The following is a 19,233-nucleotide window of genomic DNA, read 5'->3' on the forward strand; positions in this document are numbered from 1 at the left end:
GAAGGAGGAATTGGGTTGGTGTCAAGACTTTGCCTAACAAATAGGCAAATGTCTTTACTTTAAAAATCATATGCTACTATAAAATTATTAGTTTATATACTGTCCCAAAAAAAATCTATGTATTGTTTTTAAATTTACTGTGAGCTTCAAACATCTGTTTCCCTGTTATTTTAAAATGCAAGAATCTCAGGAGTTAGATGAGGCTCAAGGATTCTCCTTTAGCTGTGTTAAAGATGCTGTTGGTTTCATTCACTATTTTACAGGTAGTCCTTGACTTATAATAGTTCATTTAGTGACCATTCAAAGTTACAACAGCACCGAAACTGACAACTGGGTTTTGTGACCTCTTTTTGTGAACTTCTGATCCAGTGGTGGGTTGCTACCGGTTGGTCCCGGATCAGGAGGCTCCGCCCACCCGCCCGGACATCTCTGCGCATGTACAGAAGCATCACACATGTGCATGCTCAGAAGCATCAAGCGCACGTACCCACAAGCAAACTGGTAGCAGCCGAAATTGAAACCCACTACTGTTCTGATCAGCAAAATCAATGGGGAAGCCAGATTCACTTAACAATCGTTTAACTAATGTAACATCTATACTGATTCATTTAACAACTGGCAAGAAAGGTCATAAAATGGGGCAAAATTCACTTAGCAAATGTCTCACTTAGCAACAGAAATATTGGGCTCAATTGTGGTCATAAATCGAGGATTATCTGTAGTTAGCCTTAATTAAGGTCCAGCCTTTCTTGCTGTATTTTTCTTGGTCTATGAAATAAATGAGAGGTCTTTGCAGGATTGAATTTGCACTTTCTGATGAAAAAGAAGCAATAACCATGGCTAGATAAATATTATTTATTCGTTTGTTCAATTTCTAGGTCAATGTCTCCTTTAGTTAGCTGCATTCTATACTGAGGAAATAGCTTATATGCAGTGAGTAATATACAATGTGTTTAACATTGGCTCAAGGTTGACTCAACCTTCCATCCTTCCGAGGTTAGTAAAATGGGAACCCAGATTGTTGGGGGCAATATGCTGAATCTGTAAACCGCTTAGAGAGGGCTGTAAAGCACTGTGAAGTGATATATAAGTCTAAGTGCTATTGCTATCTAAAGGAGTGAAAACAAACTCAAACCAGCACTGAGTTACAACAAATCATGGTCAAAATGCAAGTGAAATGAAAGAAACTGAATCGGCTGACAATGATTTGATAGGCAATCAAAGTCTGAAAAGCATCAGTAGGATCAAGGAAAGACTGGTAACCGTGCAATACATCTTAGCAGCCATGTTCCAAAGGCTGCGTCTTCTATTTCAGGACAATCCTCAGTTGGAAGGTATTTTCTATTTGCAGGCCATAATGAACTGCAGAGTTTGTGATTCTTTGTAGTTAGTGGCACAAGCTGTTACAACTAAAAGAGAAAACTTGAAGATGCAATCCACTGCTTTGGTCATGCCAAGTTAATAGAACAGCTTCTGGTTATGTCTTTCCAGGAATTTGCTGATTCCGTGTACCAAATAATTACAGAGAAATTTCAGGAGGTGACGGATAACTTTGCTGCCCTCCATGCATGTCACAGATCCCTTGCAGGAATTGTAATGACTAGAGGTAAGCGTCCAATTTTCTTGCTTTTTGCTTAGCCTATAGTTTTATTTATTCTAAGAAAAGCCTGTCAATTCATTCCCTTAGTTGCTTGAATATAGATAATATCTGTATGTGCCCCAGTCTACCTGCACTTAGTAATTAAAAGTGTGTGCGATGGTAACACTATTCTGAAATGTAGCTACAACATTAAGTTCACCTGCCTGAATCTCCAATAAGGTAGGAAGCATTTACGTTGAAGTCTCCCAAGCTGCTTCGAACTTCGCATAATGCAGCAGGAAAGTGAGATAATGTGCTTTAAATAAGCATATAAATAAAGCATATAAGCACTTCATCCTTTTTACAACATTATGGTGAAGATAAAGTCCCATTTCAGAGGAATGATGGGATGCAAATGTCTTCCTTTTCCAGGCATTAAAGCAGCCACATCTTGTGCAGCACTTGTGCGCATCTGCTTCAAAAGCTGTTCCAGTTTGCCCATTCATGTGCATATAACTCCACCTGTGGAACTGCTAGTAAAGCAAAGGAGCTGTGTGTACACACGTGGAAACTGGGGGGATGGTTTTCAAAACAGCCATACAGATCCAGCAAAAGTTCTATATAAAAGCTGTTCTAAGGATTGAAAGAGAAGTTTCCTGCATGCTAATATGTTTTATTCTTTTTTTAAAAAAATAACCCAAAACAGTTTTCCTCGGTGCATAAATTAGTCAGGGTGTCAGATGCAAAGAATCAAGTTTATTTGTAAAGTTGCAACATGGAAGTGTTTAACTGACAGTTTATAAAATAGGAAGTTTCTCCCTGACACCTACCCTAAATCATCATCCTTGTAATTTCAACCTATTACCATATTTTTCGGACTATGAGACACATCTGACTATAAGACACACTAAATTTACAGGGGGAAAACAAGAAAAAAAATTGTTTTTGGTGAAAACAGGCCATGCGAAGCACTGCAGAGTGCTTCTGGGGGCCGGAGAGGGTGAAAACGCAATGCACAGAGAGCTTGGGAACCCCAAAATGCCCATATTTGGTCTATAAGACGCACCTAAATTTTCACCCACTTTTGGGGAAGGAAAGATGCGTCTTATACTCTGAAAAATACAGTAATTCCAGTCCTACACTCTGGGACAATAGAGTACAAATCCACACCATTTTCTTTCCAAATTCTTTAATTCTTAGGTTTCTATGTGTACAGGTAATTCTTGATTTATAGTTCATTTAGTGACCGTTTGAAGTTATAATGGATCTGAAAAAAGTGACTTATGATTGCTTTTCACACTTACAACCATTGCAGCAACCCCATGGTCATGTGATCAAAATTCAGATACTTGGTAACTGACTCATATTTATGACTTTTGCAGTGTCCCGGGGTCATGTAATCAACTTTTGCAATCTTCTGATGATCAAACTTAATGAAGAAGCCAGGTTCATTTAACAATCTTGTTACCAATTTAACAACCGCAGTGGTTCATTTAATAATTGTGGTAAGAAAGGTCATAAAATGAGGCAAAATCTCTTAACAAATGTTTTGCTTAGCAACAGAAAATGTTGACCTCAATTGTGGTCATAAGTCAAGGACTACTGTATTCACATTCACACATCCATAGACATTGTTTTATCTAACTCTTAACCAAACTGTTATTCCTATAATTATTTCATTTTATTTCATTTACACATTCTGCTAGGGAAATATTGCCTCATACCAATTATGTTTGAGTACAGAAAGTTGCTAGTAAGAATAATTGATCTTTCCCTTATATGTGTTTTATTGAATACTACATCAATATGGATATTACCTTAACATCTACTCTAGCTGCAAACAGAAATATATTCTTTAACATATTAGCTAACAAAGACTATTATTGGGATCTTGCTACAGCATAGCACTTTGGGGTATCTGCAGAGAATTAAAAAGAGTAGACATCCATGGGGAAAGAAGCTTCACCTGTTTTATGTGCAGCAAACATTAAAAATTGTCACATTTTGATCACATCATTGTGATTGCCATCTTGATTTTTTTTAACCGTATCCTGCAGATATCCCTGATAGAACTATGAGTCTAATTTCCTATCTTTTATTATGGCTTTTCAACAATTTAAGAATGGCATTTTTCATTATGCCCCAGAATTGCATAGATGAAATGTAGAAGCATGATCTGATTCCAGCTGGTTTTTTTTCCTCCCTTTCCTACATAAAGTTTGATTTCAGCTCCAAATAGAGTATTAAAGACTTGAATTAGTGTATTAAATGTAGACTGTAACCTCATATGCATATGTTTAGAGTTTGACAGACAATTTTTCAGAGAAAGCAGGAGGTATCCAATGCATATTCAGAGGAGCTTGCTAAATTATCTGGAACACACTGGCATTATGCTGTAGATTTAGGCTATACGATATGTTAACTGCTAGCGGCTCCAACTAGATTACTAGACAGAAGTGAACCATAGTAAACCAAAGACCTACTCCTCAACATGGTATTCCTTGGGTACTTGAGAATTCAGCTCAAGAATGCAGTGAAAATTAGCTGAGTTATCTTGAGCCACATCTTGGTTTAGGAAAAGCCAGTTCTAAATAACCATTCCAGGACAGGAAATCACAGAATAGTGAGAACGTCCGTGATACATCTAGACAAATACTGAGGTCCTCGCTGAAGAAGGTTCTTCTAGGGAAAATGAGAGGTCAACATTCTGTTGCTATTAATATATAAGCACAGAAAAACAGCAGAAAAAATCTCCACTAGAAGGAAGTCCCCTATTTGGCTTTTTGATCAAATTTCACCTATAAAATCACCCGCAGTATTGTTAGCAACTGGAAGGTGAAAAGTGCTCAGTTATAGGAGAGAGCACCTTATGTTGGGCTCTCTTATAACTGTATGCTAATGAATATTTTGGTTCATCCTGATAAATTTACAGCCAAAGTAGCTTAATACAGTATGTCTCAGCAGAGAGTTATTCATTCATTCGTTCGTTCGTTCATTCGTTTATTCATTCATTCATTCACTTATTCCTGCAGGAACTGAAGAGACACTCAGTGGTTTATGCAACAAAGCTGTAGGTTTCAGTGAGAGCAGCTCATGCCTGAAAATTCTCTTGAATTTATTAGAATAAACAGTTATTCTTCTACATTGAACCTTGGCTGACTGATTCTCTAATCTCATGATTCTTTGCGCCTGGATCTAACTCTGAGACTTTGAGTAGGCTTTTGATTAATTTGACTGGCTCTTGGTTGATTTGCTGGTTATACACTGATGTGTCTCCTTAATTGCAAGTATCCTTTTTTGTGATTCTAGGTGATTTATAAAAAAAACGAGGAAATCATATAAAATTCATAGCTAAAGTTAAAAAGTCTGTGGTTGATTCTTCCATTTGCCGAGCTTGACCTGGAATAGGATAGTTACAATAATATTTGTTCTCTTGGGAACCATTCTATTACCAGTATATCCTTACATCTCAAGGTAGATCCACAAGTAGATCCCCAAGTGACAGCCTGCACCAGAAGTACATTGAAAGTGCACCTCTGCACACAGGAAAGAGGGACTGATTCTCCATCCATGGATCATTCACCATTCCAGAAATTCTCATGTAGACTTTTAGTGGGAAATAGGCATGTAGGACTTGATAAAGTGTGAGAGATAGAAAAGAAATGAAAGAGGAAAAGGGAGTATTATGCAATGCTTTGGTTTCACCCACATCAGATCAAGCTCTAACCTTTGCTAGTTATGGGCCCAATTTATGCATATTTCTTGTCAGTCTAGAATTCAATTATTAGAAAAAAATAAATTTAAAAAACTAAATGCTGGAATGTGTAATACCACCTTTCCTCTTAACTGGCAATTACTGGACAGAATAAAGAACTGCAGTTGTTCATTATGTGGCCCATCTTATTATTTTCAAATAATAAGAGTAAAAAGACTTCCACACTTAACTTGGATAAAAGATGGCAGGTATTTAAATACTGTTTTTTCTATTTAAGGGTAATGCATCTGGACAGTTAACAACGGATAGAAATGTTTTCCGTCTTCTTTTCTTTTCAAATGCATAATCTAAGAAATTTAGTCATCTTCAGAGGGGAAAGCAAGGATGCCTACAGAAGAGTGATATACCCCGATTTCTTTTTTCTGCGTCAGAGTTCATTTTTCTCTTGCAAGCTCTCAGTTTCTCTCTTTTTATGAACCTGACAATCACTTTGATCTTAAAAGCAAGCAGGGATGCCTTTTCTATTATCTTATATGAAATAAAGATGAAGTGGACGAAAGGGGCTCTAAACAGCAATTTCATGCTGTGATAAAAGTTAGAAAATTAGAGTCCATATTGCTTGAAATGGATCTTAATCATCACTAAGTGGGGTAGCTGGAGAAAAGTAAAAGTTGACAATCTGTCTCCATGGATCCTTCTAGTGGTTTTAAGATTTAGAATGCATGACACCTAAAAGGAATAAGGAATATTAATGGGCAATCTACTTCTGGCCCTTAGTGGGAAGCTGGTAAAATATGTTTGCAGAAAGATGCAATAATCTGTCGGTTTAAGGATCCAACCAGGATGCCTTTCAAACAAAATCAATTACACAGGTAGACTTCTTTCACTAAATGGTGTGAGAGGAGGCAGGTGACCATTTTTCAAGGATGGTTTAATTTGTATTCTTATACTGAACAGACAGTGTGGGGCTAATGCAGGGGTGACAGGTTCTGGAGAACCGGTAGTGGAAATTTTGAGTAGTTCAGAGAACCTGCACTCTGGCCCCAGAGTGGGATGGGAATGGAGATTTTGCAGTATCCTTCCCCTGCCACGCCCACCAAGCCACGCCCACAGAACTAGTAGTAAAAAAAAATTAATTCCACCATTGGGCTAATGACAAAAATGAACCCTTCCAATTTGATAATTCTTTGAACCATCGTGAGATCAGAAAAATCAAACATATCTTTGTGCAAAACTCTTGAATGTTGAGCAAGAGTTTTATTTATTTATTTTATTTATTTATTTCGTCAAGCATGTATTTTATGACAGATACAAGTGTAAACATAATTATAAATACATGAAAAGGATACGAATAAAAGAAAACATTAGGATGGTAGGCATGCTGGTGCGTTTATGCACGCCCCTTATTTTTGAAGATAATACTTTTGAAGATAATTATCTTATCCAGTGTCCATATTATAGTAAATATAAGTCTTTAATAAAGTGTACCTGGAACTGTTTTAAAGAGCATGTGTGAATTTCTTGTGGTCTGTCTTTGCAGGACAATATGATTGGCTTGTCTGAACTTACAGAAAGATCTTAATAAAGGAAGTTCTTCCTAACATTGCCCCAGAAGTGTACTGGGCCCAAATTGGCTGCAAATATGCAATCTGTATATTGGTCCAGAAACTAGCTTTTTTTTTTTTTTTTTTGGCAATAATACATTGAACAAGGAAGAAGCAGACTCTTGGAAACACTTTTCTCCCTTGTTCACAGCAGGAAGTAAGTGTAACAAACCATGGAAATTAGAACAAGAAAGGAATGCTAAGTCATCACATTTATGTATCTGTCAGTGCCCAATGTCTCCCTATAGTACATTCTAGAGTGCCTTTCTTTTCTGCATCGAAATTATATCTTGTAGGTTTCAGTGCTTCCTCTGAGAGATCTATTCATTCTAAATTTCTTTAGTTGTTAATAATGATTCTTCTTTGCTTCTCTATTTTTCTGCCTATGATCTTTATTGAAGCGTTCTTCCCATCATCATTCAAATTGCCCTGAACAGTGCCTAACTTCTGATTTCCACTCTTCCTCTTGTTTTTTTTACCTCTCAGAATCAGGCAGACTGTTCTACTGTTCCTGAATAATCAATGAGTTAATCTATGTATTCCCCATTATTTCAATCTTTCCTCTTTTGAATCTCTTTTTCAGTTGAAAATGTTTAATTAGTTCTGTTGCCATTCTGATTTTATACCTGGTTTGATCATGTTGGGAGGGGGGGGGTTGCATGATTCTCATAATTAGAGATGAGCCAAAGCATACACAGTGAAATAAATGGAAAAGCCGATTCCAGAATTCCCTATGACAGTGATTTTGCCATCACATGCCAAAAGTGGGGGGAGAGTGGGGGGTCATATAGGCATGTGCCCACACCCATAATTCAAAGACCCCTGTGCCCCGCACATGTGCATGTGCCCCCCATACTGCCCCCGCTTTTGGCACGTGATGGCACGGTGGGTCCAGTAGGCCCATTTTTCGCCCTCCTCCAGAGGCTTTCTAGAAGCCTGGGGAGGGTGAAAATGGTCTTCCCCATCCCCCTGGAGGGCCTCCGGAAACCAGAAACAGCCTGTTTCCTGATTTCCAGTGGGCCAGGAAGGCCCAAAAATCAGTTGACCAGCGTTTGTATGCGCGCTGGAGCTAAGCTAGGGCAATGCTCACATGCCCACAGATATGGCTCTGCATGCCACGTATGACACGAACAGAGGACAGAAAGTCAGAATTTGCCCATGTTTCTGTTTATGAACCATCTCCCTATTTCTCTTTAAACACCCCGAGACTTTATTTACTTATTTATTAATAATATTTTTATTATTAAATTTATTTGCCACCCATCTAAACTTTGAAATGTCTCTGGGTGGCTTACAGCATTAAAAGCAATGAAACCATAAAAGACAAATATGTAGTACTGCAGGCTACCTCTGTTGACTGCTAGCTGCTAGAAATTCGGCAGTTCGATTCTCATTGGCTCAAGGTTGACTCAGCTTTCCACCCATCCAAGGTCAGGTAAAATGAGGACCCAGATTGTTGGGGGCAACATGCTGACTGTGTAAACCGCTTAGAGAGGGCTGTAAAACACTGTAAAGCAGTATATAAGTCTAAGTGCTATTGCTATTACAATACAAGTGAAGTTGCAGTTAACAGATAGAGAGGGAGGGAGCAGCATGTGTGGCCGGAAGTAGGTGGAATTTTCTCCTAATTCAAGCACCTCTGATGTGATGCTGTCCTGTTGGTCCAATGCCATCTGGCAGAGCCAGATCTTCAGACCCATAGATCAGAATGGTGAGAGCCAATCTCACCTAATGGATAAGATGTTCCAAAAAGATGTTCCATGGCAGAGAACGCTCTTCTCCTGGACCCCACCAGCTGAAGTTGCCTGGTTGATGAGGCTCCCAACATGCTTCCTCTGCTGGCACAGGTGGGGTAGGCCAGTCCAACTGGGGTGAGATGGTTCCTCAAGTAACCTGGATCCATGCCATGCAGGGCTTTAAAAGTAATAAGCAAAGTCTTGAATTGCACCAGGAAGCAATTTAAAAAACTTAGTACTAGGTTGCTTCTTTCCTTGGTTAGTTTCCAATTGTTTCTTACCTTGGCTTTTGGCGCTTTGGAAAATAGTTTGACCCCTTTGTCTTTGTAGGAGCCCCTCAAACACTAGATCAGCGAATGTTCTAATTACACCTAAATGAGATACAGCCCCACAAACTTTCTATTATTGTCCCCACTCCTTAAAAAAAAAAAATAGGGAATTGCTTCTCAGTACTAAAAGCTCAAAAGTATTGTTTTTCTTTTCCATTCTAAAAGTTGGCTCTGTTTTCTCTTTGCATTGTCTGCCACCTTCTTCCAGATTAGCAGTTTTGATTCTAATATACTATGGATGGGAGGTGGGAGAAGACTTTCAAACTGCCCGATCAGACACTCAATGTATTCTAGGTTAAATCACTTATGTATTTGGAAAGGATAATCTAGTTGCTTAAAAAAAACCCGTAGTTACTCCCAGTCTACTTTGATACAGAGTAAGGCTAAAGAACAGGAGCAGGATCTGCTGGATTTTCACAAGTCAAGCTGGGAAATTCATGGATTAAATTCTGGCTTGCAGCAGCAGATTTATCTCGAAAGCTTCATAAAATACATGTTTCTACTGCACAGCTTCCCTGCTTAATTGTTCAGTTCCCCATCACAGCAGGTTGAAGAAGAGCAGTCTCCTTGGAAAAGAAGTACTCTTCCCGGAACGCTAAAATCAGCATTGGTACCCCCGGTTCCCAGGTAAAATCCCTCTCCAGACGGACATCTTCAAGCCCCTGTAGGGCGCCAATTGTGAGATTTAAAAAAAACCTCATAAAAAGTAAAACGGAGACCATGAACAAGTAAAAAGCAGATTTATTAAAAAGATATATATAAATATATCATAAGCTTTTGCAAAAGGGTCCTCCCATGAAGGAGAGAAAACGTCTTACAGCTCTGAATACATGGTTTAAATACATTTTCAAGCAATCAGCAAAACAATTAAAACACCCGCACTTATCATTGTTTTTCAGACATTACATAACATTTTAGCTTTCTCAGCAACATTTTTCCCGATTTAGAATTCCCCCTTGGAAGGGCATTTCCCTAGTAAAAATACCCTTTCAATATGTCCTTAACTAAAACAATTAATTGGAACAGGGTATCTTACTTCCTTCTTCTAATTTAGCTTGGGTCAGCCTGACCCAACTCAGAATGTACTAATTTAAATTTATGGCATTATTTCCTCAGAAAAGGTGTCATACATACTTCCCCTTTCTAAGTGTCTTACACAGCTAAATAGCTTAGGGCTAGTTAGGTCATACAAAGGGTAAATATGGAGTCACTTAGGCTATATTCTTTACAGGAATAATTCTGTTTCTCTCAGCGTTCCATATTAAAAGGCAGTTCTTTCTTATACTCAGAATAGAAGCTGTCTAGTACATCTATGGAAACATATTTTTAAAAAGTACATGAGATCCAGAGTTGCCATTTATTGCAAAGAGGAATACTTAATTAATTAGTTTCTTTATTTTCTCATTTGATTCATTTCCTACTTTCATAGGAAGTAGGATGAATTCCATCCCATAGAAAGGGATTATGCAAAGCCTTTTCTTTTCCCTAATAAAAAGATAGTAGATAACACTCTATAGCAGTTTTTTGTGATGGTGATCTCAAAAAAGCCTACAAATGCTTGATTAAAGCAATATTTAAGACCCAGTGAGTAAATCAATCGATTGATTGATCGATCATTGGTTGGAGACCCCAAAAAATGCTTTTTTTTTTCCCTTTTGTGTGTTTATTACATTTTAATGCCATTCTTCCCATGAGCTGAAGCAGGTCACAGAATGCTCTCCCATAGCTTTCAATCTCTAAAAGAGGACATTTTGACTGAGTGATGATGATTCATTCAGTACAATCCCCAGATATAGAGATATGGAGATAATGAATACGTAAAGAGTCCACAATATATAACGAATGTTCTGCTCAGTGTCCTAGGCCAGTGATGGTGAACCTTTTTGGCACCGAGTGCCAAAAAGGTCATGTGGAAATGTCGTGCATGTGCGTGCACTTATCAGGGCTACACTCCAGAAAAGCGGAACTTCCAGGTTCTAGCATGCATGCATGCACGATGATCAGCTGGCTGGCGCACATGCGCAGGCAGGTTTTCTGCCCTGCCGCATGGGTGAACAGATTGTGCTCCAGAAAAGCTGAACTTCTGGGTTCTGGCATGCATGTGCACCCGACAATCAGCTGGCCAGCATGAATGCACACACCAATTTTCGACACTGCTGCACACGCGAAGGACAGCTAATCGTCACACACACATGGGTGCCAGAAACTCAGAAGACAAACAGGCAAGGCCGCACGTGCCGGGCAGTGGTGGGTTGCTCCCGATTCTCACCGGTTCGCAAGAACTGGTAGTAAAAATTTGTAGTAGTTCAGAGAACCAGTAATAACATTGGCTGGCCATGCCCCCAAACCGGTCCCCGGCAAGATCGCCACTCACTTACCCCACCCATCTCATCAGAGGCTTTTTTTTTTTTACTTTTAAAAGCATTTTTTCTACAACCTCTTCGACCAAAGAGGTTGCAGGAAAAAAAATGCCTTTAAAAGCTTCTGATGATCCCAGCTGACTTGCCTGATTATCAGAGGCTTTTAAAAGCATTTTTTTCTGCAACCTCTTAAGGTTGTAGAAATAATGCTTTTAAAAGTTAAAAAAAAAGTTGGCCATGCCCACCCAGTCACATTACCCCCACCACCAAGCCATGCCCACAAAATAAGCCACGCCCACAGAACCGGTAGTAAAAAATTTTAGAACCCACCCCTGGTGCCGGGCAACATGGCTTCGCATGCCATTTGGGGCACACATGCCATAGGTTCGCCATCATGGTCCTAGGCTCTTCCATATTCCAACGCTTCATTTCCTAACACCAGGGGTGAGATGGCTCAGCTGTTAAACTATGCTAAGCTTGTCAGCTGGAAAGCTGACAGCTCAGGTTTGAGACCTGAGCTCTGTACAATGTGGTGAGCTCCCATTACTTGGCTCTGCTCCTGACCATCCAGCTGTTTGAAAGCATGCAAATGTAAGTAGGTACCACTTTGGTGAGAAGGTAACAGCATTCTGTGTGTCTTAGCCATGCTGGCCACATGACCATGGAAATTGTCTCCAGACAATGGTAGCTCCCTCAGCTAAGAAAAGGATATAAGCACTGTGCCCTAGATTCGGACACAAGTGACAGGAAAACTTTTACCTTTACATTTCCTAACAGAAAAATAAATGAAGATGGTTAAAATTATAGAGTGGTACGCGAGCTTTACATCTTTTGAACACATGTAGGACAGAATTTGTATCACAATGCTTTGTCCACCATCTTGCCAATTTGGACACACACACACACCCCACCAAAACCACTAAGGGATACAGTATGGTGTGTGCACATACATGTGTGGTATTGTAGTAGCAGCAACAATGGCCATACATAAACTCGCTTTCACAGATCTCTTCATTAGGTGGAACAGCAGAAAAGCTGAAAGTTGTAGATCAAGCGAGAAAGCAAATTAGGTTACACGGGAATGCTAAAAAATTTGCCAAGCTGATAACGGTCTATTTGCATGGCTGAAGACATTTGCATTGCTGATAGTCTATTTGCAAAGCTGGTTACAAGTATCTGAAAACATTTTGCAATTTACTCAAGTATTCACTGGAGGGTTACAGACAGTTGGGTTTACTGGGAATAAATGGTAACAAAAAAGGAAAAGTTAACCCTTGAATAGCAATTCAGCCTCTTGCAGATACAGGATTGGCACTGTTTTGCAAAGAAATCAGTCATAATTAAAAGTAAGATATATTCTGAAAAAACCCACTTTGATCATTCTTCCTACCTAATGGGGATTATAATTGCCATCTTATCCTAAAAGTCAAAAGTGTAATGCAAGGCCCATAACTGATCAATAGAATATATTCTTTGCATACAAATTATGTTCAGTAAATCCTTTTCAGGAATTTCTACCTAGTAAATACCCTGGGGGCAGATGTTGTTTCCAGGTGCACATTTAAGTCACTAACTTTCTAAAGCAAGGCCCGAGGGCCAGATTCAGCCTGTGAGCTGCTTAGATCTGGCCTGCAGGGCTTCCCTGGAAATGAAGGACTGGCCGTGATGACTCTGACAGCAAAAACGGAGCTCAGGAGGGCTGCAGGTGGCCTTCCCAAATCGATTTATGCTGGCAGAGGGTTGTAGGAGGCCGTCACAGCCGAAAATGGAGCTCGGGAGCCTGTTTTCTCTGGCAAACCGCTTGGGCCATCACAGGCACCCCTGCGACGAGTGATGTCGAGTTGGCCACACCTACCCTGACCATGCCCACTCTGGCCATCCAAGGTCAAACACAACCCTAATGCGGCCCTCATTGAAATCAAGTTTGACACCCCTGTTCTAAAGGAACCCAAGAAAATAACTATCTTCTTATCTGCCTACATTACCTTCTGTGTTTCCTTCTGTTCTCCCTGCACCATTGTCATATTTCAATATTTCCATAAAAATAATATAATTCTTAGCCTGCTGCTCTTAGTTTTCCCAAACAGATTTGGGGAAAATTATGCTTGGTCATTTGCAGGTGATGCTGCTCATGTCTTCACAGATAACATTTTTTGTCCCATCTCAGTTTTTTCTCTTTCATTCTCTTGCCATGTGATCTCATTAAAAAAATTTCTAAGAATTCAGTCCAATGTTAAAAGCCCATTCCAATTTTAAATTCTGCCTTTATATCCACCTCCCACCCACTCTCATCAACCCTTAAGTTGTTTCATAAAAATTGTTACAGAAGATATATTCAAAACTCTTTCTCAAATAGATAAGACAGGCATCAAGGCTGTAACAAGGATAAAATACGGTTTCCAAGGCTTAATTACCATTATTTTTGGGAAAGTGAGTCTTTTAATAAGCAAACATTGGGTTGAAGCAAGATAAAAATAGAAAACGTGTATGTGAGTGCACGCGCATGTAGTTTTAAAGCAGCACGTCTCCTGAGATTAATTCTTTTTAATAGTTATTTAATTACTTGGGTTTTACTTAGGCTGCAGCATCCTTCACCTAGTTTACAAGAATAACACAAAGCAATTGTTTGCTGAAGGAGATTATGAGCAAATTACTTTCAACCATTTATAGCTTAATACTTAAGGGCATCTAAACATACTATGCTTTTTCTAACCAGACTTTGTGAAATGTTTAAATATAAAGCTCCTGCCTATGTATGCAACAACTGCTGCACTGATGTGTATCTCAAATTTTATTCTCACAAAAACAACTGAGTGAAGTAGCTTGATCTAAAGAAAATGGTTTATTCCCTAGCTATGACTTTGAACCTTGGCCTCTTAGTTCTACAGCATCTCATATCTCCCTGGACTGGCAAATTCCACTTGAGTGGATATTCTCAAGGATATCTGGGTCTTCAGTCATATTGCAAAGCAAAGGGGCACAGCCCTGATAACTGTTCCCATTTTATAAAGAAATGCATGTTCAGTAGTTAAACTAGAGATTTATGCATTAAAATATACATGATTCTTAAAGAAAAGACACTCTAAAACTCACTTTTTATTAGTTGTTGCAAACCCAAGGAAATGAAAACTCACAGTATATAGGATGTATGTTTCTATCATAAAAAAGGAACAGCAGTGATAACAACAAAATAAAGTTCCCTGGAAGATTATTGTTCATCTGGGTTGCAGGACTATCTTTATTATTTCCTTATGGGATATATCATCTCTGGTTAATGATTTAAAAAGTAAACTTTCTCGTTGACTTGGATATAGGAGATCATACGTGTGATGAAAACAATGATTGCCGTTTATCCCCCGAGTAATCACCGATTTAGAACTATCTCTGGTGCTACACGAAAGCATGATCTCAAACCATTATGAACTTTTGATTGTGTGTGCTGGTTTTTTCCCCCCATAGGTATGGACATTCAGCAGGCTCAGGTTATTGTGCTCTCTTCAGGCACCAAATGCCTAAATGGAGAATACCTAAATGATCAAGGACTCGTTGTCAACGATTGCCATGCAGAAATTGTGGCTAGGAGAGCTTTCATTCACTTCCTTTATTCACAGTTGGAGCTGCACTTGAGGTAAGTTTCATTTAGATAATATTCAGGGAAAAAGGGATTATCCAAGGAGTCTAAAATGAATTTTAGAAAACAAAACTACATGTTGGAAAGAGTATGTCGTCTTTCTGAAAAGGAATGATCAGCCTAAAGACAAAGACACACCACTATCAAAATTGATAAAGTTGGATCAGGTTGCTTCATCCAGCGTTCTCTGCATCCAAAGAAACCAATATGGGCTTGTGAGAAATTCATCACCATATCATGGCAACAACATCTTTTTGCATGTTCTACAGCAACCGTACTTAGAAACATACTGGAATATTTGTGAATATTAATCCACATAAACTAGCTCCTAGGAAAAATATATGTGGTTGCTAAGAGTCATCAACTTGATGGCACATAATCATAACTAGCAACCCTTGACAGGCAGATATGATTCTAATCTTTTCTACATTTAAAGATATCTAGATTCATGCCTACAACTGCTACATTTTGTAGTAGCAAGTTCTACATCCATTGTTCTTCTTTCTTCTTCTGGTCATTGTTTCCAGTTCTCTCATGCTTACAAGAAATAAAAACCAGGAAAGAGCAGCAAAGGCTTGCCAGTTAACCAACCAGTTGGCCTGCTTACAATGTCAGTTGATATTCATAAAATAGCTTCGCTGGTCAGCAAGGTGAGACTTCGCCCAAATGTTATTGTATATGCAGTATGTTCTCAATGAGATTCAGCTGGTATTTGTGAGTATACAAATACCATGTAGGAAGATGCCCAACCATCATCCCCTGACGGACTTACCTTGCAGCTGCGTTTCAATTCTAGCAGTTGTAAAAGGACCAACATTACCTTTTTTGCCTCACCATCTCCAGTCCATGATGTAGATAAAATGGCTCTTGATTCATCAGTAAATATAAACAGGAGGATGGCATGAGAAATAACAGCATGAAATATATTTGATTCTTTAAGTGCTCTGATTTCACAGGCTAGCCATTCAGCTGTAGCCTTCGGTAGCCAATAAAATATTGATCATTATAAATACTACAAGTTCAGAAACCAATTATTCTAGCCTGCCAAGTTTTGACAATCCCTGAAACCTCAGGCAGGCAGCATAAAGAATTTCCTCAAGGCCCCAATCCACCACCATCATCCTTCTCGCATTTGTCTTGTAGTGGATTAATTTTAGCTTGATGTAACTACTTTGCATTGTTGGGTTCATAGTAGCAATCTATTAAATTCAGACAACAAGAACTATGGAATAAATTAGATGGAAATAAGAAAGTTCTAATGCAAATTTTTGAGTGGTCTTATAACTCACCATCACTGATTTGCTGTTTTGGATTATGTACAAAATGTACATAGTTACATATCTACTATTTATTTATTTATTTATGAAATTTCTATACCGCCCTACTCCCGGAGGACTCAGTGCGGTGAACAGCCAAGATAAAATACAGATAATACAAACATTAAAAGTTCATGAAAATTATTAAATATTTTGGCCGAAAACAAATTTAAAACACCCAATTTATAAAACAGATTAGAACAATTTAAAAATTTAAAAGGGAGAGTTAGGCCAGGCCAGCCTGCTGAAATAAAAATGTTTTGAGAACACGACGAAACGTGTGCAGATCCGGGATCCTCCGTATCTCCGGGGGGAGCTCGTTCCAGATGGTAGGTGCCCCCACAGAGAAGGCTGTCCCCCTGGGGGCCGCCAGTCGACACCGTTTGGCCGATGGCACCCTGAGAAGCGTCTCTCTATGGGAGCATACTGGTCGGTGAGAGGCTATTGGTAGCAGAAGGCAGTCTCGTAAATACCCCGGTCCGATGCCATGGAGCACTCTAAAGGTGGTAACCAAAACCTTGAAGCACTTGAAGTAACTTTGAAGTTACTATGTAACTACTGTATGTAGAGCTATGTAATTATACATAGGCTGCCTAAAATTCTTTTGTGTTGGCCTGTTTTTCTTCAGCGGTAATTAGATATTCATAATAAAGTCATGTTTCATGAAGCCTCTTGGTTCTTTCTTGATTAATGCACTAATCAAGACCTGATAAAAACAGGGAATAGCTGAGAATGAAAAACTAACTACCTTCTCATTATGAGCATTTTCTTCCTTCGCTCTGGCTGAGTCATATTGTGAAAGCTATTTACAATGAATACACTTTCTTGTATTCAGCTTGTCATTAAGGCGGTTTTGGGCATAAAATTTCTCTCCACTGGCACATGAAACAGATAGCAGTCCTCCAGGTTCAATAGTGCATAATAATACTCCCCTCTGTCTGTGAAAAATTCACAGCATAAAACAGCAAATCGGAGCATTAATCTGGTCTAAATGTTTCTTGAGTGTTAATGCCTTATTGCAACCCAGTCTACCCTAACCTTGTATCGTTCATGTTATTTGACTTAGATATACTATCAGGAAGCAGAACATTAGCAGTTTTGTTCTTTTTTGAGATCATCAGACATTTGTGGCCAGATCTTTTTATGGAATTCATACTTTCTAATGGGAATTGTATTCGTGGAGAATTGCATTCTAGATGGGTATAACTTTAGGCCCTATCCAGGCCTTGGTGCTTAGCAATGTGACAGGAAAGGACGTATAAAATCTATCAAAATCACACAGAGTCTATCTTCCCTTAAAATCTCAGAGAAAGAGAGAGAGGTTTTATATTACATCATCAGAGGTGGGATTCAGCTGGTTCTGTCCGGTTCAGGCGAACCTGTAGTGCGACTGTGGGAGGCTCCGCCCACCCACTCACACATAATATGAGAGCATTGTGCATACGCAGAAGGCCGTGTGCATGCGCAGAGGAGACACGCGCTCACATTTGTGAACCGGTAGGGTAGGTAAGTGAATCCCACCTCTGTATGTCATATCTCCATGTATGCAGTTTTACATGTTATTCGATTGAATATTTAATCATGCCTCCATCTTCCTTCTGCGGATGAAGATTCTTGGAAATGTAGACCCAACCTTTCTGCTAGCTGAAACATCCGCTTTATTTTTCTGCCTAATGAGGCCAGCAGAAAGCAACCTGTAGTAGACCATGTATTGCTGAATCACAAATTTATTTACCCCAGATTGGATGAAATTGCTGGGAATTGTAATTTGGCAACATTTGGAGCACCACATTTGCTTTTCCCCAAGATAGGTTTCAAGTTCATCAACAAGGACTGTCTAAAGCAGGGGTGTCAAACTCACGTTGTCATGGCAGCATCATGACTTTTACCCACTTCGCTAAACTGGGTGTGGCCACCATGTGACGCATCCGGCCCGTGGGCCGCAAGTTTCACAGCCCTGGTTTAAAACTAGACATGACTTCAGTTTTAGGATTGGTTGTATTTTGTTTATTATGTAAATAGAAGAATCAAAGTTCGGATTAGGGAAAGAATTTTCTTCATCCGTACAGCCCTAAACTTCTTTGAACAGTTGCTGCTGCTGATGGAATAAATTGCCTATTAGCATCAATGGAGGTTGCTCTTGAAATACAAAAGATTTTCAGAAATGGAATCGGTTGGTTGATTTCTTTGTTTCTTTTGGGAGGGCCATGACAGGGAAAAGAAAAATTAACTGAATTACATTAATACAATTAATGTCATAGCTGGTTTAGTTCTATGGGCGGGGGGAGACAATATGGGAAACTGAAGGGCTTCTGAACTGATAAGAAAAGATGCAACATGGTGTTAATGTATAAATGGTAAAGTTGCATCATATATTATGATATCATTACGTCTTCCTAAGATAATTATATCAAATAGATAAATCCGAGCTCATATATCATTCAACAAAATATTGTTTAGTAACTCGCCTGTGACTGTGTGGATTACTTATATGGAGAAGCATTTCAGATGCAACGAAGTAATAAAAAAGGTCTTTAATTTGCAGTAGCTATTTTATATATAGAAAGACAGGAAAATTATTTTGTTTGTTTGTTTGTTTGTTTAGCATAATTTACTTTCCAGACTACACTAAACCTAGCGATGTAAGATCAACATGGGATTCTTTTTATACTTTTATACTAAGAATATCCCAAAAGTGCTTTTTCAAGAGGCAGCTGGATTTTCTGATTTTTCTTTGAAAATGTTTTGCTTCTCGTCCAAGAATCTTCTTCAGCTCTGACTGGATGGTGGGGAATGGAAGGATTTATATTCCTGGCAGACAGCTGGATATTTGCATTATTTTAGAGAGTCATTGAGGCCACTTGGGGGTATCTGTGTCCTCAGGGTCACCTGAGCAAATGGGTGCGGAGCCTTCTTGGAACTGATGAAAGGACTGTGTTGTGTCTTCAAAGAAACACCAGAAA

At 39.0% G+C, this 19,233-nt stretch overlaps 1 protein-coding gene across 4 annotated transcripts in view; it reads left to right on the forward strand.

Moving 5' to 3' along the window:
* The window catches only part of ADARB2 (adenosine deaminase RNA specific B2 (inactive)), a 475,071-nt gene that overhangs the window by 396,754 nt on the left and 59,084 nt on the right, over window positions 1-19,233 (forward strand). For all 4 annotated transcript variants that reach the window (XR_004588522.3, XR_004588523.3, XM_034402119.3 and 1 more), the window contains exons 5-6: window positions 1,492-1,606; window positions 14,783-14,951. Coding sequence is in view for 2 of the 4 variants with exons in the window: in XM_034402119.3 (XP_034258010.1) it covers window positions 1,492-1,606; window positions 14,783-14,951 (284 nt within the window). In the remaining 2 variants the exon portion in view is untranslated. The remainder of the gene's footprint in view (window positions 1-1,491; window positions 1,607-14,782; window positions 14,952-19,233) is intronic.

The sequence above is a fragment of the Pantherophis guttatus genome, chromosome 4 (genome assembly GCF_059756535.1).
Source record: "Pantherophis guttatus breed Tessera chromosome 4, ASM5975653v1, whole genome shotgun sequence".
NCBI lineage: Eukaryota > Metazoa > Chordata > Lepidosauria > Squamata > Colubridae > Pantherophis > Pantherophis guttatus.